We start from the raw sequence: 25,373 nt of genomic DNA on the forward strand, positions 1-25,373 counted from the left end.
CTACATGATATTATTTTGTTTAATACTACAGTATAAATTTATGATTAAAAGAAAATTTCTGAATGGCATGTTAACATTTCATTGTATATAATACTTTCATCATAATATAATACTATCACACTTTCCTACTATACTATTAAAATAACAATACTATTACATACTATTATATGCTTCTACACTATATTATACCATTTCTAACTTCTATATTACACTACAGTAGGGTTGGGTATCGTTTGAATTTTACACAAATTGCACAAAGAAATACAATGAACAAAGATATGATTGAAATAAACAGTTTTAAGATTTTCAGGTACAGAAACTAATCAAATGTAAAATAACACTGCACTTTATAAATAAAATATACATTATATAGTTACAAAAGTTATCCAGTCAAGAACAGCTTTGACTTCTGTTGTTTAACGCTATTAAAGAAATATTAGGTTGCTGTCACTTTAAAGGGACAGTAAGTGGGATTTTCTCCCATCTAGTGGTGAAATTGTATTTTGCAATCAAATGAATAGTGCTCTCTAGCGCCTAGCATTTTCAAATGTGTGTTGCATCTACGGTAGCCATTATGTACCAAAAAGCTATGACATGATGTCCTCTAATAGCACTTCATCGAGTTTTCCTTCGGGTGAACTGGTTTGTTATTTCAAACAAACTACAAATTGACACAACGAACAAACGAATGTTAAAGTTTTGAACAAACAAAACTTACAACCTTGTTTATAGGGCCTTCTCTACTTTACTCAATAGTAGAGATACTACTTTGATACTATACCTTGAAATGTGCTGGGGTTTTTTTCATTTAATTTTTGATGTGCACAAATAAATGACAGGTACCATAAGATTTTCTTCTTGCTGTTCCTTTTTTTTTCTTCGTTCATGCATGTTACGAATGCATGAATGAATGAATGAATGAATGAATGAAACATTTATGTATGACTTGAGCAATAAATAAATAAATAAATAAATAAATGTATCAATTTTCAATACCACAGGGAAAAACTTATAGGCCTACTGTCATATAGATATTTTTATCTATTATTTTCTTATTTTTTTTGTCCATCCATTTAAAATCTAGGAAATCATTACTTTCTTCTGAAGAGATCACTTTACATAATGACATATTCAATTAAGGCTTTTTATTCATATATAAACATTGCTCAATTACCATTGCAAATCTCACCTAAATGTTTGCTCACTCAGTGTATGGGATAATTATTGGGATAATAATTGGGATAATGTGATAATTATTGGGATAATTTTGTTATAATTGCACAAGATAGCTTGTTTTTACTATATTTTATGTAGCCTAATAATTTCACAGTAAATCTCCAAATTAATGTAGAAACATTATAAAGACAGTATATTTCAAATAATTGTTTAATGGCATATTTTTATGAATGAAATGTTATTTGATTCTGATGTCACTGCTGCACTGTCACATGTGGATCCCACACGCGTCCCATTTTCTCACAACTCTTAACGTTCATTTAAGACTTTATTTAACTAATTTAAGCTCTGATGAGGATACTCAAAGCGAAAGCGCGAAAGAGAAGTCGAGTCTGGCGCGCGTCGTGTCAGCATCACAGACAGCACATTCTCTTTTGTATTTTCTCGCTTGCATGGTTAGAAGCATTTGCATGAAGAAGAACGTGATTATATAATGTAACGCTAGCCAAAGGATGACAGAAAAAAATGCTGCTTTAATTGCGTTAAATATTTTTAACGTGTTAAAGTGAAAAACATGAATCGCACGCATTGCGTTGACAGCAGCACGGACATAACCGATGTGTTTATGTGAATACGCGGCAAGACGGACGTTGTGACAATGTTTTCGTGTGTATTTGACTGTAAGCGCATCATTGAAAAATAGGCAGCTTTATGTGGACGCACTGGGAATAAGGCACGGGAATAAAATCACACGCAAGCGCAACCTCCGCAATTCAACGCCGAAAACTTATGATTTGCATTTTTATTATAAATTTGTGCGCATTATTTGTTGTTATTAGAGACTTCCGACGATCCGAGATTGATGGTAAAAATTGTTTTTTTACACAGCACCCCTGCTCTCGCCAGAAGCACCCCAGGGTGCCGCGTCACCCCGCTGGGAAACGCTGGTCTATATAGGCTAATAAAAAATAAAAATAAAAAGCCTGTAATTAAGACCTTAACATTGACTTACCTGTCGAGAAGAAAGCAGGCAACTTCAGCGTCTCTTTTGAAAGCTTTCTCCTGCATTAGCTATCCCGACATTATAATAACCCTTGTTTTTGTAATCTCCGATCACGTTTCCTTTTACGGTCTTATTGTGGACTTTTTCGACGAAGAGGACTCGTTATCCTGTGACTTAACCGTGCAGTGCAGCCTTTTAAACTTGCCGGGGCAGTGACAAAAGCGCCTCTCACTGCTCTGCTCCGTTTCTGCTGGTTTCAGTCACGTGACGCGGGCTCTGAACGAAAACGCGTTGTGGAAACGCGTTGGCCTAGTACTTTTTGTCCCTCTCTGCTATTATAGTTTTTCAAGATGGCGGAACTACATGGAAGCCTCCGTGGACTTACCCGTCCTATGTATATAAAGATAATAAATTCTTCGTTTACGAGGATAAGTCAGATCATTGGCAGAGGTATTTGTACACCATTGAGGACATATTTATGAATAAAAATATTGATTTTAGATAATAAAATACCTAAAAAGTTACTTATTGTCCCTTTAAGAGCTGCACGGATCCAATATACTGTTATGAGGTCTGTTTATGTTAAGATAAAACCGAATTCATGAGGATAGTTTTACATATTTTTGTGTGTAATGGTTCAGTATTGTGCTCTATTCAGTATGAGTAGCGGCTTTCTGTGTGCATATTTTCGATGTGTGTGCAGCAAAGAAAACAGCACTCGGGTCTTCTTGCGCTTGAATGATTTAAAGTCATATTAAAATGCACAAAAAGGAATCAAATTTGAATTTTATAACAAGTATCCAACTCCCACGTCGGTACGTGGTTCGCGATTTTGTCCCACTGATTCTGAAGAGGAAACTCTTGGGTTGGCTCTGAATGTTGGTCTGTGTATTGGCAGAAGTAGAGCCTAGTGTAATCTGTACCTAGCTGTACATCTGTGGTGAAGCGGAGCTTGTGGATCATGCTGATCTTGAAGGACTTGTAGTGGTGACTGCTCAACATGTCCTGTACCGTAGTGATGTCTATAGGCGGGTCCTCCTCCGAGCTTTCCTCGCCTCGAGAACCTACAGATGAAAGCAGGAGGTGATGGAGAAAGAGATGTTGTTTAGGTGTGCATTTGCGCACTATACATTTAAAGTTGCTGTTGTTTTTCAACAATGAATGTGATCAATAAAGTGCATCTATTCATTTAATAAAGGAAAAACTCTTCCTGAAATGTTTTATTATGTTCTATTATGCTTTTTCCACCCACATTCTTAATGTTTTTTAGTGTGTAATGTTGCTGTTTGAGAATGAAAATGGTCTGCACAGTAACAAAGCACAAAGTCCCTCCAGCGGGAGTTATTCTCTATATCAGTGTCACTGTTTCTGAACTCCCTGAAACGCCTCCATTGTAGTCTTGAGTTTTCTTCAGGGAACAAACACATCACAATATTCCACATTTAGCTAAATAATTCCCAACTAAGGCATACGCAAAATAAAGGGACGGGGCCTGGTTGAGTTAGTTAGTAGTGTGTTGAAACTGGCGGTTATGGTGAGGGGTTTCACACGTTCAAAGTGGTTGACCAATCACAACACACTGACCCAGCCGACCAATCAGAGCACACTGTGCTTTTCGAAAGGAGGGGCTTCATAGATACATGAACTAAACAGGGGTGCATTTCCTAAAAGCATCGTTGGCCAACTATATTCGCAAGTTCCATCGTTATCAGCATAGTTCAACGAGTCGGTGTTTCCCGAAACCATCGTTCCAACGAACATTCGCAAACATTGTGTTTGGAACGACAGATCTCGAGCTGTGGTTAGAAGCAGAGTTTCTAGTTTGCATGACATGTGGACTCAATAAATCCTTATCTTGAGCAAAATAAGCAAGCTGACATTCAGTACAACATGTGTCTTTAATTTAGAATACATACAAATGTCATTTACGTCTTTTAGTTTGTCAAGAGATTTAAAGCACCGTTTTTGAAGAGTGCGCATGTGTGAACGTTCTCGACTATGTAAGAAAGAGCCTATGATTGAATCTGGAAATAAAGCAAAATAACTGAGAAAAAAGAGAAATTGTCCTCAAATGCCATCTCTGTAATTTATATCAAAACATCTAGCGTTAATTCGAACTCAAACATTTTCATTAAAAGAAGGTATTACTCCACCACCTGTGTCACATCATTAACCAACGTGGTTGAACGACCAATTTGCGACAATATGGTTTCGGGAAACAGTCGTGACTAGCTAGTTGATTTCTTCAACGATGCAACGCACTACGGTAGTTAAGCAGCGAGTTACGTCGTTGTTCGGGAAACGCACCCCTGAGCGTTACTGACAGACTGGGAAGAGAGTAGCAACAATGGAGAATATGGGAAAAATAATGTGGTTTTGAACATTCAATCATGAAAACCCCAAAAACGTCATTATAGGCCCCCTTTAAAATGCTTCATGAGTGTGCAGTGTTTAAAGATCATGTGTTGCAATGGAAGGAGCATCAAAAATGTCAACAAAACTCACTGTTTTCTCGGACCAAGCAGAACTCCAGCGTTCCCTGGCTCTCCAGCGTACTGTCCAAATCCACCGCCACATTTGGTTCTGTTTGCTTCTCTAGTCGATACATGGGACCTAAAACAAATCCCACATTATTTAGCGTTTGATTTGAGCTGTTAAGAGTTTGGCTTAGTTGAACGTGGTTGAACTTGGCTCACGTGATCTACAAAATTCATTGTACTGGTTGATCTGAAAGCTCATTACATGCAATATAATATTCAAAGATCACGTGTTTATTCCATTAAGCCTGACTCTTTACTTGTTGCAGCTACATAAGCAGACCATATACATTTGTTTGTTTTATTGGATTTAAATTTTAATCAATCAAATATGTAGATTCTGAAAGACTTTTACATTCGGATGGGAAACAACTGCACATAGCATCATCAAAAATGAGTCCATGCCTAATTAACAAAATTCATCTTTGATCACAGGAATAAATTACATGTTAACATATGTTCAGATAGAAAATAGTTATTTTACATTGTAATAATATTTCACAATATTACAGTTTTTACAGTATTTTTGATCAAATAAATGCCACCTTGGTGAGCAGAAGAGACTTCTCTCAAAAACATTAAAACCCCAAGTATTTCAACAGTTAGAATCACAAAGACACACAATGAAACTTGGTTTATCTCAAGTATGCTGTAGTTTCTTCTTTTTCAATACATTAATACTTTGAACCTTTGAATAGTTTAATACAATCACAAAGAGCCCTTGAGAGAGGGTAGCCATCATAAATGACTTCAGGGTGACCAGAACAATCTCTTAGATACGGTGTGATGGGATTCAGAGCTATTGGCTTCTCTCTTTATAACGTCGCTTGATTAATATTGCTCAGTGCAAACAATCTAATTTGACCTTTTTTGTCCAATCAGATGATATCAACCCATCTCAGACCTAATGACCGATTAACTTTGACCGATCTTCACAAACCTCTCTCAATAACTATTGCCTTGCAGGAGCAATTGATGGCTATAAAACCCAAAAAATGGCTTTATTGGATACTGTTTATTTCTTGTCAGAAGCCGGAAAAAATGCCCAGAGGTAGGATCAAGTCTTTACCTCGTTTTTTTGCCAGAAAAGAAGGGAAAAAAAACAATACAGAGAAGCTGCCAATCTAAATAGGGCAAACACTCAAGGCGATATTTACCCTTTCGCAAATACCATGGTTTTCCAAAATGTCACCAGAGCCTCCGAAAGCTTACGACCTCTACGGAGAAAGAAATATGTTCACGACACCCTCCAGCACAATGCGAGATATATCAGAACACAAACGAAGTGAATCAATTCTATACAACACTCCAGTTCTGGACTTGACGTGCAAGAATCAGACTAGTTGAGTATACATGGAAGAAGCGGAGACAGTGTCTCTCTGAATCTAAGGGAGAAAATGTGAATCCCTGAAACTGCTGTGACACTGAAGAGCAAGAGACTGTGACTAATTCAGAAACACACGATCTGACCTTTTACGACCTTTCCTGCGACCCTGCGCTGATCTCAATGAGATGAGAGGTTGCTTTTTATCCATTTTATTCTCCGGCAGGTGAAAACTGAAAGTCTGATCACTTAGTAAAGCAACAGCACATGACAAATCATTTTGAAATAAGGCATTACAGTGCACTAGCCAGTACATAATCGTAGGGTGACTGAATCTAGATATTATATAGGCACTAACATTCAAAGCTTTAGGGGTTGCATATGTTTTTGAAAGTCCCTTCTGCTCATCAAGGCTTCATTTATTTTATAAAAAATAAGGATTTTATAAATTCTGTGATCAAAGCTGAATTTTCAGCATCATTATTCCTTATTTCTTCAGTGTCACATGATCCTTCAGAAATCATTCTAATATGCTGATTTGCTGCTCAAGAAACATTTATGATTATTATTATCAATGTTGAAAACAGTTGTGCTGCTTCATATTTTTCTGGAAACCATGATACATTTTTTCCAGAATTCTTTGATTAGCAAAAGAACAGCATTTATCTAAAAACAGAAATGTTCACTGTCACTTTAATGTGCCCGTTCTGAATAAATGCATTCATTTTATAAAAAAAAAATTAAATACAAAATCTTACGGAGCCCAAACTTTTGACCGGTATTGTATATGGCAATAATATACGGTAATACATTTAAATAGAATTCAACTGATATGCAGTCACAGGTGTGTATATATCAAAGGTTTCACCGATCAGGTTTCAGAGCTGTTTTATAATGAATCTTTAATAATCGGAAACCAGATGTGCTGTGTGGAGCTCCAAATCCAATCATTTTTTGTGCATGTGCGTCATTAAAATATCAAGCCAAGAACTAAATAAGACAGCTGATGCTAAATACTTACAAATCCACACAAATACAGCATCTGCTGAAAATGTTCAGCTTTGTATTACGTCTCACTGCATTCCCCCTAAGCACATAAAGCATAACAGTCACGGTCTTTCTCTTTCGTCTGAGCTCATCTGTAGTTCACACACAGGCACACCGACCCCGAACCGCAGCCGTCGCCGCCTCCCAAATGTCACCAACATTTACCCTGATAAGCCTCATAGGAGGATTCAATCGCGCTTATCTCCCCCAACAGACCCACCGAGCTTTACAAACCCTGAGCCGCTCATAAAACTAGTCATATTTTACAGTGCGCACCCTTCCTAGTGTCCACACGCCTACCATTATATATTCACTCAGTTTAACTGCTAAACGAGACAAATATTGGATGGATGGATGGATGGATGGATGGATGGATGGATGGATGGATGGATGGATGGATGGATGGATGGATGGATGGATGGATGGATGGATGGATGGATGGATGGATGGATGGATGGATGGATGGATGGATGGATGGATGGATGGATGGATGGATGGAATGATTAATGATAGATAGAACGATAAACGATAGATAGAATGATAGAAAGATAAACAATAGATAGAACGATATAGACAATTTGATAGATTGAACGATGGAACGATTGATACACAGATAGATATATATGTGGATGGATGGATGATGGATGGATGGATGGATGGATGGATGGATGGATGGATGGATGGATGGAACGATTAATGATAGACAGAATGATTAATGATAGATAGAACGATTAATGATAGATAGAACGATAGATAGAATGATAGATAGAACGATAGATAGAATGATTAATGATAGATAGAACGATTAATGATAGATAGAACGATAGATAGAACGATAGATAAAATGATTAATGATAGATAGAACGATTAATGATAGATAGAACGATTAATGATAGATAGAAGGATATATAGAACGATAGATAGAATGATTAATGATAGATAGGAACGATAGATAGAATGATAGATAGAACGATAGGTAGAATGATTAATGATAGATAGAACGATTAATGATAGATAGAAGGATAGATAGAATGATTAATGATAGATAGGAACGATAGATAGAACGATAGATAGAATGATTAATGATAGATAGAGTGATAAACGATAGATAGAACGATTAATGATAGATAGGAACGATAGATAGAATGATTAATGATAGATAGAGTGATAAACGATAGAGAGAACGATAGAAAGATAAACGATAGATAGAACGATATAGACAAATGGATAGATTGAACGATGGAACGATTGATAGACAGATAGATATATATGTGGATGGATGGATGATGGATGGATGGATAAATGGAACGATTAATGATAGAACGATAGAACGATTAATGATAGATAGAACGATTAATGATAGATAGGAACGATAGATAGAATGATTAATGATAGATAGAACGATTAATGATAGATAGAACGATAGATAGATCTATCTATTTATCTATGACAGATGGTTTGTTCAAATACAGGTATTAAATAAAAGGTTAATAAATTAATATATAATGGGAAGAAAACAATCTCTCAGTAAAGCAGAGAGCAGCGGGAGCAGAAGAGAAGGCACACACTGGACAGAAGACTGGATAGGTCTCTTGTCTCCAGCGGGTAAATAAACAATCAATACTCATCTAAATGCAGATGAGAGCACGGTCCACGCCGCCTAACGTTTCTCTTCTGGACCAACTACCCCATCACATCCACTCAAGACGTCTTCTGAGACACCATCTCGGACTAACACACAAGCCATCACCTGGCCGGGACAGGCCAATGGCTCACTGCCCACAGGGCAATTCTGAAGGTTTATTTCCAATTAAACTCCCTCTGAGGGCTCTCTTGGGTTTCTGTCCAATCAATCCGTCTCTGATGAGGCTGTACATCAAACACAAGTACTCTCAAACCACTGAAACTAAATATGCTATTATATAACTGAGTGAGTGTGGCCATCCTTTTAAGAGCTAGGAGTTTTTCTCTCCCTTTTTTTTTTTTTTTAAGCTGACTGAGGCATGTCTAAAATGTCACAAATCCCAAAAGAGAAACTCTGGGTTTGTTTTTATGCCCCAGAGACTTCAACCGCACGGGAAGATTGAGTTTGCAGTCCCTCTGATACCTTTAAAAAGACAAAGAAACGCATATCTCACCAAGTCGGAGCATTTATTTATCTCTTATTCTCACAGTCTTTGATGTTTCTAGAAAAGCTGTCAAATACTTGCTTGGTTTTGCAGAAAGAAATGGCAACGGATTGAGTTTCCAACCAAAAATAGCATCCGAAACATTCTCACGTTAGACTATTTGTGAATTTCAAAGTGCGAAATGGTTTCAAGTGAAAGGCAAATGTCACTGTGATTGATTATCTTTTAAAATGACTACAGACAGTTTAGTTGTACTAAAATAGCATACGCTGTTGTCATTTTTGAGGAAAGAAATTGAAATGTGACTATTTAAAAAAAAAAAAGCATTTTTAGGACGTCTATTAAATAACACATACAAATCAAACCAAAGAACTTCATAAGATGGATTAAATATATTAAAATCATTTAAAATATGGCAAAAACAATGACAAAACCTGGATATGAGGGAAAATGAGGAAACCTGGAAAAGTATATAATATAATGTAATGTAATTTAACATAATAAAATGTATTTAATATAATATAATAATTACATATTTTATATAATTAAAAGATATTGTATATATATATATATATATATATATATATATATATATATATATATATATATATATATATATATATATATATATATATATATATATATATATATATATATATATATATATATATATATAAATATTGTATATAATTGAAAAATTAGGAGATTGAGAAAAAAAGTGTTACAAAGTGAATGTTTTTGGATTTATACTTTAAATACTTTGTCACCATTAGGGCCGAATGAGGATTTCTATTGTGATTTATACATTTCTTCATTATTGAAGACGTATTTTTTAATAATAAAAATATTGCTCTATTTTTACTGCTTTATAATGTATTACAGCATATGAGTAAGAAAGTGGAATATTTAATATCAATATGCAGTGTTTACCCCTATGTGGATTGTTTCATATATTTTATTTATATTGAAATAATCTTTTTGTGTGTGTGCGTGTGTGTCACATGATTTGTGTTATTTGACATGTTTTTGAGTGCGTCTAATTAAGGTGTTGCAAGTTCAATAAAAAGTGGCTTGGAGCAGTTATTTTCAGACATCAATTTTTCATTATTGTTATTTTGTTGTCATGCACCTGAGCCCAAGTAGGATGCGTGGGATGTGCACACCTTTGTATTTTTGATTCTTGAAAAATGGGTGTCTTGATTCCACAGGTCGAGAACCCCTGCTATGGACTAGTCAATCTGGAGTCGATGAAGGCGTACATGAGCCATACTGACGAGACTGTGTGGATAACGCGAAGACTATAGCCTCTTCAAACTGACAGCGCTCGCCCGCAGCACCCTTACTGAAGCGAACCTCTCTCGCTGCAGGCTTTGACCTCAGTGTGTGCTAAATCCAGGAGAGATGAGGCTCCAGTGGCTCTCCACGCACCATCATTTTCTCTGCGTTTCATCCATTTTCTCTCTAATATACTTTCGTTCCCGCACCATTGCTTTCCATTCTTTATGTGCACTTCTCCGTCTCTGAGTCAGTCTGCGGCTCAATCTCCTCTCCTCACCCCTCTTATCTCAGCGCTGCCCCGGCTCATCATGGCCATCAAAGGGGCGATCCGTTACCTGTGACTTTTTGTATTAAAGTCTCTGGCCTTATCAGATTCGCCCATTCGGCGATGACAAATTAGGACGGCACATTTCCACGGTTATCGGGCCAAATCACAGCAGACGGCTTCACTTGCTTTCTAAGATGAAAACTACACACACACACAAATTCCAGTTCGACTGACAATTCAAAGGCACCATTTGCTACACTTCTTACAGCATTTATTATTTTCCCCTGAAGTCCACTTTTTTTGTCAAGGTTTCTTGCACCAAAACATTTCATTTTCATGCCGATATGTAAGAAAAGGCATTTGAGTTGTTATTGAGTTGAATTGTTTTTGTTAATAAACAATTGTAAATAATTGTAATTGTAAATAAAGCTGAAATATATATATGTAATTGTAAATAAATGTATATAAATAATTGTAAATAAAGCTGAAATTTTATATATATATATATATAAAGATAAAAAATTTTACAAAATAAAAATTAGAAATGTTACATTGGCAACTAACGAAAATATAAAGTGATAAAATTCCTACAGCTAAAATAGAAATAATGTTAAATATAAAGAAAAAATTATAAACATTACAAAAACAAAATTAATAATGAAAAATTTATAAAAATAAAAGCTTATTTAAAATATTAATTCTAATAATAGTAAATAAATAAATAAATAATAGTAAAATAACATTGCAGGCCACCCAAAATAGGAATATAAGCTTGAGTCCAAAACATATCTATCACTTCACATTAAGTGTGAGATGAATCTTTCAGATGTCTCACCTGATCCTTTCTGGGAGCCCTTCCTCTTTTTGAGGGCCTTCTGCAGAATATCCTTCATGGTCACTTTCAGGCTGTCCACTGGGATCAGGGAGAAGCCATGAGCGGCGTTTCTGTGGGTGAGGAAGGCAAATCATCAGTCATACTGAATAAATCTTTACCGTTTGAGTTAGATGCGAGATTCCTGTCCATCAGAGCATCAACACTGAGATCATGCCCTCAGATTCTCAGGACTGAGCTTTGAGTCTCAATCAATGGCTGAGCATGTCATATTCAATTATATGAAAGACATCAAACCATTAGGTTCAAGATGAGTTGAACATGATTTAGATTTTTTTTTCCTGAGGAAACTAGAACAATAGTGGTTAGAAACTGCTTATGAGCACAAAAGCATCAAAAACATCATCATCAAGTGATATTGTGATCGTAACATAGCATTATATTTTGGAATCATTACATCAAATGGCCGAAGGAATGGCATAAAAGTGCTAAACAGTGTTATGATAACTAAAATCAAAAATATTAAGAAACTTTTACGTTAATTGAAACTAAAGAAACATTCTGTTAACATTTATTTTTTTTATTTAATTTCAATTTCATTTTTTTTATTATTACTAAAACTAACTCAAACTAACACGAAAACAGAAAATCTAAAGATAAAAACCAATTTAAAATATTAATAAACACTATAATAGTATATTAATGATACTAAAATAACACGACTACTATAACGTCTAATGATTCGAATTATTGCATATAATCATAATAAACAATGACAGCGATCACTTAAAAGTAAAATGTGCGAGCCAGTGATTTCTACAGGATTTTGAACACAATTACTCTGTAATTTAATCAGCCAAGTTTCATTAACCCTTACATTTTTTAAAATATTTTCACACTTTTAGAGACATTCACCTTCGGTTCAACAAACGAGCGAGTCATCTGAGTTGATTCAGACCAATGACTCTTGCGATCGAGTCAGAATGATTCACTAAACAGCACCACACAACTCAAGTATAAATATGAAACCAATATTTTTTTGCAGATGTACTTTGAGATTCAAGAGAATCACTCTTGAATGACAGTTTAGCGGGACTGGTGTGAGCAGTTAATGTCAGAAGAAAAGCTTGCACACAGAAAGAGTGTATTGTACTCTTAAGTGGTTGGCGAGCACATAACAGGGCCGAGGGGCAGTCCACGAGTCAAACTTTGAGCACATGGACGCATCACTGCGATAGACTACATCAACAGAACAACAACCCCAGGCCAGAAACCGGAGAGCGCACACTTTCAGGACAGTGGACTCGCTTGTCCACTTCCATTTAGCAGTCCTGACCCGTCAGCCTCGGGCCAGGGCTTCTGACAGGCTTCACGTCAGAAGAGGTCGCCGGCCCCGATGGCCCACTGAGGGCCAAGCACTGGCTCAGTTCTCGCCCAGGGTCCTGCAGTGCCACATCAGTGGTCCTCTCGTGAAGGGAGCATGCATCTGACCCAGAGAGCTCTGAACACCAGCCGACGGCTGAGAGCGGATGAATAAATCACAAATAAATACAGACAAAAGACAATGAAAAGTGCAAAGCAGCTGGGCCACAAATGAAACTTTTGTTTAAAAAACTAAATAAATAAATAAATTAGTTTATGCCACAGGCAAATGGCTACTTATAATGGAGTTATACTACCGCTGAAAAGTTTGGAGTCAGTAGATGATCTCTTCTGCCCACCAATGCTGCATTTAGGTTATCAAACATACAGTAAAAATGTGAAATATTATTGCAGTCTAAAATAACTGTTTTCTGTGTGGATATATTGTGAAATGTAATTTATTCCTGTGATCAAAGCTGAATTTTCAGCATCATTACTCCAGTCTTCAGTGTCACATGATCCTTCAGAAATCATTCTAATATGATGATTTGCTGCTCAAGAAACACTTCTTATTATCATCAATGCTGAAAACAGCTGCATTCCTTAATATTTTTTGTAGAAAACCAAAATAATTTTATAGGATTCTTTGATGAACAGAAGGTTCAAACGAACAGCATTAATTTGAAATAGAAATCTTTTGTAACGTTATGCATGTCTTAGCTCTCACTTTTGATCAATTTAATTCATGTTTTTTAAAAACAAAAATCATACCGACCCCTAAACTTTTGAACGGTAGTGTATCTTATTTCTTTCCTCGCTGGTGAAATGTTAAAGGAACAGTTCACCCAAAATCTGCAAAACACATCTTTATTTCCTAATAAAAATGTTAAAAAATGTGTTAATTGGTGCAAATATCACCCAATCTAAGCAAGTGCAAGAAAAAAAAAAAACCAAAAATCTGTCACATACACAAACAAGCAGAACCCATTTTTCAAACAAGCAAAACAAACCAAACCAAAATTTACAAACCAAATTCAGTATTACAGCCCAAAGCAAGGTTCCCCATCAAAGGCAGGACAGTCTGGCAGGGAGCCATTCAAATCCAATTAGCAACTTCAAATTAACAGGGGTCTCCTAATGCTTTTTCAGTCACATTAACCAAACAGTTGATTAGAGATATTCCCAAATGCACAGAAGAGCAACAATCTAACAGAGCTCACAAAGATGAGAGCTTCATGGAGAGGCATGAGGAAAAAATCTCCAACAAACTTAAAGGATTGAGTGTTTAAGACTTGTGTGAACGGCCAGGCATTTAAACCTAAAACATTCAGATGGTTCTCATAAGAAGCGTATGAGAGGTTGTGCACTGAGGTAAACTTCAAGACAAACACCAATAAGTTGAATATTTGATGACGGAGAGAGATTTGTGGTTAGATGTGGTTCGTTTTACTCTTTGGACCTATGCATATATATACAAATATATATATTACCATTCAAAAGTTTGGGGTTGGTAAGATTGGCCCCAAACTTTTGAACGTTAGTGTAGTTAAAATGATGGTATATAATATATAAATTTTGTCAACAAAAATCTGTTCCCAACCCATTTTACTTCTATTATGTATAACGTGTATTATGACAGTAATTCAGGTACATTTTAATTTGATGTTGACTATAAATGTATTTATTCTTCACAGTAGTAGTAACTGGAGGTGATAAAGTCAGACTTAAGTGGCTTTCTTACATTCGAACAAAGAGTGACTGTTTGGGCCCCAGTCCAGGAGATGAATACTTCTCGACCAGCGCCAGTGTGCTGAAGCCAAACTTGTGGATGGGTTCGTTAGAGTCCAGCGGAGGGAAGTCTGTGTCCACCTCCCCATCATCCTCAGCGATGTGGAGACAGTAGGTGTTGACATTTTCTCTGTGGAGGCAAGAAAGGAGAAAATAAGAGAGATCAAACTCAAAGAGAGTGCTATTGTCGATGCAAAGTATGTTTACTATTTCAAACAAGTCAAATTTGCTCATTTAAATTAAACATTGTTCCCATTATAAGAAACAAAGGCATATATGTGACCCTGGAGCACAAAACCAGTTACATGGGTCAATTTTTTTGAAATTGAGATTCATAATAAGCGTTCCACTGATGTATGGTTTGTTAGGATATGACAATATTTGGTCGAGATACAACTATTTTAAAATCTGGAATCTGAGGGAGCAAAAAATCGAAACATTGAGAAAATCTCCTTTAAAGTTGTTCATTTATGTTCACGATTGTGCTGCATTCACTCACAAAAATAAATGTTTTATATATTTACGGTAGGAAATTTACTAAATATCTTCATGGAACATGATCTTTACTTAATATCCTAATGATTTTTGGCATAAAAGAAAAATCTATAATTTTGACCCATGTATTGTTGGCAATTGCCACAAATATACCTGTGCTACTTGTGACTGGTTTTGTGATCCAGGGTCACATATTGGTGGTAACAAGTCACATATATCATATGTGTGAATTCATTGCAATGAATTTCATTTATTATACACTCCCAGTAAAAAAAAAAAAAGCTTATGCTCACCAAGGGTGCATTTATTTGATCGGAAATATAGTAAAAACAATAAAGAAGAACTGTTTTCTATTTATATACATATATATTTAAAAATGGCTTCTGAAAATTATTGTCTAAAATTATTCTAAAATGATAAACTTCAGACATCAGCGTTACATGATCCTTCAGAAATCATTCTAATATGATGTTCTACTCTAATAGTTCTAATATTTGGTGCTCAATTATTAATAATGGTTATTGTTATTATCCATGTTCAAAACAGTTTTTGCTACATAATTTTTTTTTTGGAAACCACGATACATTTTTTCAGGATTCTTTGATGAATAAAAAGTTCAAAAGAACAGCATTTATTTGAGATAGAAAACTTTTGTAACATTATAAATGTCTTTACTTGCTTTTAAAACTAACTTACTGTTTGAATGGTAGTGTTTCACGGTTTCCACAAAAATATTAAGTAGCAAAAGCAGTGATTGATAATAATCATAAATGTTTCTCGAGCAGCAAATCAGCATATTAGAATGATTTCTGAAGGATCATGTGACACTGAAGACTGGAGTAATGATGCTGAAAATGCAGCTTTGATCACAGGAATAAATTACATTTTACACTATATTCACATAGAAAACAGTTATTTTAAATTATAATAATATTTCACATTTGTACTGCAATTGTGATCACATAAATGCAGCATTGGTGACTATAAGAGACTTCTTTCAAAAACATGCAAAAAATATTAATTATTCCAAACTTTTGACCAGTAACAACTTCTAAAATTACTTCTAACCCTTCAATTCAAAAATGATTAATATTAATGATAATGATAAATGATACGTTCTGTGTGTGGAAAAGTGCCTCTGAAGGACTCTTTCTAAAAGCTCTGGTTTGTTGAAGAAGGGCAACAACAACAGGGACATCAAACAAAAGCACCCAGACACAATTTATGAGTCAGGGCATGTAAATGAGGGCTATTCATTGAGGAGCAAAAACATTGAGTGTTTGTTGGGATGCAGCCTGGCACAGAATGAGGATGAATCAAAAGAGAAGCACTGGGAAGAGTTAACTTCACTGGTTTCATGGTTAAACCTTTTGTTGTATCATTATATATGGTGTAGGCTGGCACTATTCCAGATTACTTTTGCCCAGAGCTTTGTTTTATATCATAATGGATCGACTCCTTAAGGAAAACTGATCCATCAGAAATATAAAACTAACAGCAGCCTATTCCTCGATTCATTCAGCGCAGGCATGTTAAGCTTTGTCTTTATGATATAGCTTTCATCCCTCGAGGCCAGTGCCTGCCCTGGTGTTTGTGCTGGGACGATGGCGTTTTAATTTGCTCTGACACACTGTCGAAATCCAGGCCCGAGCTGTAAAGACTAACTGTCATAGTGTTAATCAGACCCATGATCCTGCTCAGGCAGCCTGAGGAGATAACAGCCGACTGAGAGAAGAGGCCTAAATCTGGGCTTTTTGTGTTTCAATAACATGCACTTCTTACTTTCACCTCTAAATTCTGATGTGGGGGGGGTAATTTCTAAATCACACGAGGTCCCTTTTTGGCCATATAAATATCAGCAACTGCACCAAATTGCATATTTTTATATATTGCAAAATGAAATTCTGATGCTGGTAATGTCAATGCATCAGATGGCAAATGGCAATGAGATGCTTATAACAGTATAGCAGATACTTACATAAAATGCATATAAATAACAGTAATCATTCTATATCTGCCAATATGTCTTAGTAAGATGACACTTAAATAGTAAATTAAAATGTTATTATACAATAGCAATATATATTTCAGTCATAATTAATTATTTTGGCAGTTTTTCCTCAAGACCTTTGTGTTGCAGTGTGTATTTAATGATAACTCGAGTCATGTATTTTCAGACTAACCCCAAATGGTTTGACTTTAAGTTTTGGACCTTATTTACACACAGTCAACTTGTGATTGTACGCCCAACCCTAAAACTTATTAAACCACTAAGGCATTATAGACGTTACATTCTGACTTTCTGTAAAGCTGCGTGGAAACTGTGTTTTTTGTGAAAGCTATTTTAGAGCCCTTTTAGGGCTCATCATAATGGACTTTTTTAGATTTTAAATGTACAGTTACACATAATTTAAGATGGTAAATATTTAATTGAGGAGTTATATAACCTAGGGTATGATTTTACCACAAAAATTCAACATATCTGACAAAACGGTAACTGCGAATTGGTATTTCGCTGCCTAGTTAAGTTGTTTCAGCAAATTGCAGCGATCCATTTTTCTTCTCTTTTTTGAAGCTTTCAGAAGTCTGTAAAAAGATATCTCCGTTTGCTTGTTTAATCGGATTGTACAGTCGATCGCACAGCTCTTTTCCATTTTAGATGTGTTTTTGTGTGTTTTCTCCACCAACACTGCCACTCAGCCTTTTTGCCACTCAGTGGGTATAACCGCATTGACTCCCATGTGCATACCCTCTATACTAGATGTAAACAGAGTCTAGGATTCATTTTAATAAACTACTCAAACTGGATCGACAGAAGCAGTTCAGCTTAACTCTAGGAGAAAGGGTGATGGGAAATTAGAGGTTGACCGCACTGACAGCGATCTGAATGTCCTGAAAGAACCATCTTTGAATTGATCATCCTTGATCCTCACTCAAAAGCAGCTTTCAGAAGGTTTCTAGTAATGGCCAAAGCCGTACGGAGGTAGTAGACTCATTGAAATCCCACACAAGTAGTGTATCTCTTCCTCTCTACAGCCTGACCCTCCTCCAGGGGGAAAAGGCTCATTGCTATGCCAATCAGGTCTCACATCAACCACCAAGACTGTCTGTGTGAGGCACCAAGCTGCCCAAGAGGGAATCTGCTTTTTTTCCCCCTCGTCTTCTCTCCATTTTAATGGTTACCCTCTCCTCAGTCTGACTGAAGTATAAATCTTCATATTGTACCATGTACCAGGGAGAAAATTCCTGCGCTATTCGGTCAGCAAACCTCGGAGACGCTCTGAATGAGGAGATGAGAAAGAAACCCAGGGGAATCCCTGCCTTGGCTGGGAAAGGTCAAGACTGGCATTAGCAGCAGAGGTAGATGGAAAAGGAATATAAATGCCTCTGGGAAGGATCACTAGTACATTACTTGGAGAGTAGCACTTTCCAAGCAGGTTGACAACAAGCATATTTTATTTATGGCACCCTAAACAAGCATCCATTAAAGGCCCGATACACTCACAGCGAAGATGTTTCAAACTCCCGGAATGAACTCAAAATTTGTTCTCAATGACATCACACAAGTCCGTTCTTCGATTTCGAGAAGTATACTGATGACTTAAAGGGATATTTCACCGCTGGAAAGATGAATGTGTATTTAAATTGGGTCATTTATGTAGTAGAAATGTGAAATTATTTTAGAAGTTGGTGCCTTCTAGACTGAGAAAAGCTCCCAGAATGCACTTGCTTCGCTGCCCTACGAGGACACTCCCAAGCCACGCCTACCGGTTACAGAGGGCAGTATCGGGAGAAATGATACAACTAGGCTACTAGTCGACTCGAAACTAAAAAGACGGTGTTTTATGGTGAGATCCCCCTATGGGCGGGTTGAACACATGCGGGACGAGCTCCTCCTACTGGCTGGAGTCTCTCGCCTCTGGACAAAAGAGCCTCAGATGAGCTAAATGAAGATTTTTGCGTCATCTGAGTTTTTTTTCCAGACACACAATACAGAAATCTCTCGTCTCAGGGGGACATGATAGCACGGTCATTCGAGAATACTACCGGGTTTCTACTGATACAAAGCTTAATGCTAATCGGTGAAGTATCCCTTTAAGAATAACGTTAACATCAACGCACTGTAATATGAAGAGATAAGTTCTTATCTAGGATGCATGTGTGAAGTGTTTTCTACTAACATGAGCTTGGGTTCACGGCCCTCACAGGTGTACTGCCAGCAGATGAGCCCGATAAGATCGTGGACCCGAGCGTTAGCCATCGTGACCACCGTCATGGGGTGAAGCTTTTCTTGGGTTGACTGCATCGAGAGGTAGACGTCAATTTTTTTGGTTGCCGTTGTACCAACATGGCCCTGAAAAAGAAAGGTGAAGGAAGCATGTCTGTAAGCAACCCTGTGACTGAAAAGATACTGCAAATGTTAAAGCAAAAAGCAGGCAAATAGATAAAAATAGTCAAACTATGGCCTTTTTTTAGCCGTGGTGTCATATCCTGACTACATTAGTGCTCTCTACCCTCAAAATAATTTTGTTTCCTCTAAGTTTGTCAGTACAAGTAGAAAAATGAGCCCCAATGAAAAATAAAATTCAAATAAACTTACATTAATTTTTCTGGATTGTTTTTAAGATTTTACTGGAAGAGGAGAAGCCTTTATGCATTCCTGACAAATTCATAGTACAGAAAACAGAGTGTTTGTAAAAACATGAATCTAAAGAGCCAAAGGGGAACAGATGATAAAGACAGCTGTAATTGATGCACAATGACAAACTACACTTAAAATCTCCAAGACTGTCAAAAAATGAAAACGGCAGTCTTTCTCTTTTCTGCGAAGGTGTTATCGCCTGGAGCTGATCCTAATGCACGGAGACAGGAGAGAAACCTGCATGACACCAGTTGTTTCTGTTCTGTACTTTACAAAGAGCATGCTTAGAGGATGACGAAAAGACTCTTTAATAATTGTTTTGATTAAATTAACTCTGCCACTCATTTAAAGCCTCATTACATATTTTTCAACAATGGGTGTTACTGGTGATTTCATAAGCATGTTCATTGTTTTTAATCATGCAAGAGAGGAAGGGTTCAGCCCTGCAACATTCATGAACACTTAAAAATTATGATGGTTAATGTTAGGGCTGTCGATTGAACATGTTAATTCAATTTAATTAGTTACAGGAAAAAGTAATGCGTTAAAATTAAGGCATTTACCGCCTAAAGCCTAAAAGTTGTGTAATAAATTCTATGTTGAATCAAAAACATTTCTTTTTTCTAAAATTACTTTTTTTAATGACTATTTGATGCTTTTCTCATTTAACACGATAATGACTTTAATTATCTTTTGGGGTAATTTCTAAGCCAAATTCAATGTGCGATTAATTTGATAAATTTATCGACACATCGTGTTAATAATTAAATTAAAAAAATGTAATCGCTTTACAGTCCTAGTTATTATAGTTATCTAAAACTGAAAATAAACCATTAAAAAATTAATTACTTGAAAATAAAATAAACATTAACTAGACATTAACATTAACTGATAAAATACAATATAAGAAAACTATATAATAATCTTATTTTATTTCAGATAGTCGCCAAAGCAACATTTCACATTTTCATTTAGTTTAACTTGATGTGTTAAAATAACTAAAACTGAAATAAAAGTTAATAAAACTATTTAAAAAAATGGTAACACTTTTCAATAAGGTTTCATTTGTTAAAGTTAACATGGACAAACAATGAACAACACTTCTACAGCATTTATTAATCTTAGTTCATTTTAATTTCAGCATAATACATTTTTTAAATAAAAAGTTGAAAGAATGCGCTGTGAACTAACATGAGCAAACAATGAACAGTACTTTTTTATTAACTAATGTTAACAAAGATTAATAATAACTGTAAGAAATGTATTGTTCATTGTTATGTTAGTTAACAAATGAGACCTTATTGTAAAGTGTTACCTAAAAAACTATTAAAAATGACAAAAACACAACAAAATCACAAAAAACTCAAATAAAAAACAATGAATAATAAAAACTTTAACGTTAGTTAACAAATGAGACCTTACTGTAAAGTGTTACTTAAACTATTAAAAATTACAAAAACAATAAATAGTAAAACCTAATAAAAATACTATAATAGTATCTAAATAATTCTAAAATAACACTGATAATGATGCATTATTTTGTCAAACTATAAAAGGGAAATTTATTAAGAAAGTGACTCATGTTGACCTTGAAAAACATCTGTATTCAAAGATAACCCGGCATGTCATTTTAGAGGAAAAGTACTCGGTCTAGACACAGAAATGCTCACCTTGCCATCAAATTTGGAGTATTCGTTGAAGGGGTTGTTGAGCTGTTGGGGACACTGTTCGAGCCTCAGCGAGAGTGTGGATTTACTACCTGTGCTCCGGGGCCTGTCCTTAAAGTCCTTCTTCTCAAAAAGCGAGCTCAAGTCATCTACTGCAAAAATCAAACATTCACAGGACAAGAAATGAAGAGGAGATAATGAGTGTGAACTTCTCTTTTGAGTACGGCTACCGCTACTGTACCTGATTGAGACGAGTTTCTCTCTTTCCACTGGATATTTTTGCACTTGATCTGGTTCTGTCGTTCTTTCCTCAGTCGCTCCAGTCTTTGAGCTTTAAATGAAAAGACTTTCATCTCATTAACAGTGTCAGTGGTGTGACCCCATTAGAGTTCAAAATGGTCAACTTCTGTTAAATGAAAAGAAGATTCTGTTACAACTGTGATTGACATATACAAGGGCTGAATGCACCTGGTGAAAAAAATATATATAAAGAGGGTTATGACACCTTTCAAGCTATGATACATCTTTGATTAAAAAGCTGAAGACATACAGGTTACTATTAGACGGATGATTTAAATATTAAAGTGCTGATCAATGTCTAACTTGACCCACTATGCCATTAGTCTTGTTTTTCCTTTTCACTGAAATATGACCTGTACATTTGTTTGAGATTCAAATCAAAAGAAATAAAAATAATATACAGTATATTTTGCATTCAGAAAAAGATGATTATTTTTTGGATGGTGATCAAGACAATTAAACAAAATCTCATTACATCGCTGCTAATCTTGTCTGGACATAATTGTTGTTGTTATTTTTAATCAGCATGATTGCATTTCTTACAGCAAATACTACAATGATGTATACTTAAACATTTGTACTTTACAAATCTTTTTCTCATTACAGTAATAAGAATAATTTTTATTAAGTAACATCATGAAAGGAATGTCACAAAGGGAAAACATTTTAATTGCCTTAAAATGCATAAGCGCTATTATTCAAAGCCCTATTGTAAAATTAAGCTGTTTTGCATAGAAATACCATCTGAAGCAAACTTAGAAAAACACAACATGACATTCATTGTTAGCCAGACAATCACTGTCTGAGAAAAAAAAAACCTCAATTAGTGTTTCATTCATGTCATTAGTTTATATTAGGGCAAGAATATTCTGGAATGTCTACAAAGACGACATTTTCCATTTACTTCATGAGGTCTACAACTGATCGACATAATTTTTTATTTTACAAACACATACTAAATATGTATAAATATATGCAGCTCGTAGAAAATATAAGATTGTCTACAAGCTGCATAAATGCTTATTGTTTAGAATGCATTTGTATGTGTTTGGAAGTTTATATTCAGAGTAGTTTTTGTACACTTTGTACCCTTAAAACTAAAAGATTCGGTCATAGAGCACTTGGCTGCCATTTTGAGAGCGAGTACAAATATGCAGCACTCGAACTTGAAGTATGTTTGCAAATGTAATCCTCTTTGACTTTAATGGCAACAGTTTTTTTACATTTTTTTTTTTGCTCTGTAACATCTCTTATACTCAAGATAATATATAAGTGAAAATATATATTCAAATATATATGTAAAGCATGAAATATGCTCTTCACAAATATGTGAATCCCAAACATCACTGGGGACTGTTGCTTCAACAATGCACAAAGTATGTTTTCTATTTCACAATGTGTACTTTTGACTTTACCTTGCCTGACTTACATTAAAGGGGTGGTATAATGCTCTTTTCACAAGATGTAAAATAAGTCTCTGATGTCCCCAGAGTGTGTATGTGAAGTTTTAGCTCAAAATACCCCACAGATATTTTTATATAGCATGTTAAAGTTCTCACTTTTTAAGGGTGAGCAAAAATGCACCGTTTTTGTGTCTGTCCCTTTAAATGCAAATGAGCTGCTGCTCCCGGCACAGGGGGCAGAGCTACAACAGCTTGTGTCAAAAACACTTTTTTGTTTATCTTCTAGTCATTGATTAGCATATTCTGTCTTGATAATCTATAAATCGTGTTCAGGGGGCGGGGTTTATGTAAATTCTAGGGTTGGTGATGTCACTAACCCGGGAGGAATGTGGTGTAGTCTCTACCAGCCGTTTGTTGTAGTCCTTAAAAAGCGATTTCTTTAAAAGCAAATATCTTCCTTTGCTTTGAACTTTGAGCGTTGTAACTTTGCAGATGTTGTTTATGCTCAAACAGCAACATTACACACTAACTAAAGTTAGAAAAGTCAAATCATAATCAACCACCCCTTTAAGAATATAAGTATTTAGTTACAATATTGACCATCACTAGTAGTTTCTAGGCACAACAAAATGATTATATAGTAGATTAAATTTATAAATTAATTACAACTGAACAGCCGTGGCAGTGATACAACATCTCAATATATATAAAATAACTAAATACCATATAGCTATCCAAAGAACTGAATCAAGTTGATACAATCAGTGTTTCTAGAGGGCAATTCAACTCTTAAAAAAAAGAGATAATTTGAAGTCATGAAATAATTAGAAAATGTATTCTGTCAAATTAAAGATTATTATTTTGAGATCACAAAATTAATTGCTGAAATTCAAATGGAATAGGATTCATAGATAAGATTCATCAGATTCATATTTTCAGCATTGTTTCCTGTCCTGAACACTTGCTTACCAGCATGCTCAGGTCTCACGAAACTGTCTTGTCGTCCTGGAGACAAGTTGTTCAGATGGTTGATAATAGAGGAATATGTCAAAGATCCCCTCTCCAACAAAAGCATCGCAAAACCACTAAGCACATCCATTTCATCAAAGTTTGAATGCCGAAGTGCCGGTGATTATCAATCCCTAGCCCAGGATTAATTCATACTCCAACATTTGCCATGACAAGAGGTACTGACTGAAACTGAATGACTCCAAGAACAAACCTCAACATAAACAGGCATCAGTATTTCAATCCTTTTTACACAGACTGGAAAAAAATGTTTGTGTTCAAACAAGCATAACCGTAATTAGAGCCTCACATACTTATGACTAAATCTGCAGTTATAATTGCCATATTATTTCCAAAGGAAAAAGTGACAGACAAGGCATAACTCACCTGTAATGTGAAAAACTGACTGACTGAAAATGTGTTTTTTGAGGAATTACTCAACTAATTTAACTCAAAAAAAACATTTTAGTATAAAACAATGTGTGTTTGCTGGTATCTACTGAAAAACATACATGAGACACATATGTTGAACACCAGAGATAGGCTATTCTCTGAAATCCAAACACTAAAGTGTGTGTTCATACTGATTATTTGGAATAAGATTAATAAATAAACAAGAACGACCATATTTAATGTGTAATGTGTTTTTAGAAAATCATCAGATAACTGATTCCAAAAGATCCAGTTTCACCAGAAATAATTTTAGCACTGGAAACAGGTTTGCAAAGGCAAGATCGTCTAAGAGTACAAATCAGTTTCAGTCAGTTGCCATTCCCAGCCAACAAGCACAATCAGATTATCCCTTGATCATGATTAAAAATAAATAAATAAATAAATAAATCAGATAATAAAATGAATTCCCCCCAAAAAAAACAGTTCATTTGATTTCAAATGGCACCGATTGAGATCACAATGCTTTGTGAAATTTCCTTTTCATTTATGTAAACATTTATTGAGCCCCAGATTATTCTTCCTGCTCACTTCTCTGTGGCTGGTACAGTAAAGCACATGATAAATGTGGCGCTGCACTAACAGGACAGCTGTGAGTGAAAGATGAAGCAGCAACAGAATATAGTGTTTACGTCTAGCCTAATTAAAAAAAGATGTTCTGCTT

The 25,373-nt window shown here is 35.5% G+C and overlaps 1 protein-coding gene across 1 annotated transcript in view; it reads right to left on the reverse strand.

Annotated features, from left to right (window-relative positions):
* The window catches only part of mapkap1 (MAPK associated protein 1), a 36,422-nt gene that overhangs the window by 5,939 nt on the left and 5,110 nt on the right, over positions 1-25,373 (reverse strand). The window contains exons 3-9 of the mRNA XM_079872846.1: positions 21,790-21,879; positions 21,552-21,700; positions 19,421-19,593; positions 14,698-14,874; positions 11,598-11,707; positions 4,685-4,792; positions 3,103-3,243 (exon numbers count right to left, since the gene is read on the reverse strand). Coding sequence (XP_079728972.1) covers positions 3,103-3,243; positions 4,685-4,792; positions 11,598-11,707; positions 14,698-14,874; positions 19,421-19,593; positions 21,552-21,700; positions 21,790-21,879 — 948 coding nt within the window. The remainder of the gene's footprint in view (positions 1-3,102; positions 3,244-4,684; positions 4,793-11,597; positions 11,708-14,697; positions 14,875-19,420; positions 19,594-21,551; positions 21,701-21,789; positions 21,880-25,373) is intronic.

Source organism: Squalius cephalus (genome assembly GCF_949319135.1).
Source record: "Squalius cephalus genome assembly, chromosome: 5".
Taxonomy (NCBI): Eukaryota; Metazoa; Chordata; class Actinopteri; order Cypriniformes; family Leuciscidae; genus Squalius; species Squalius cephalus.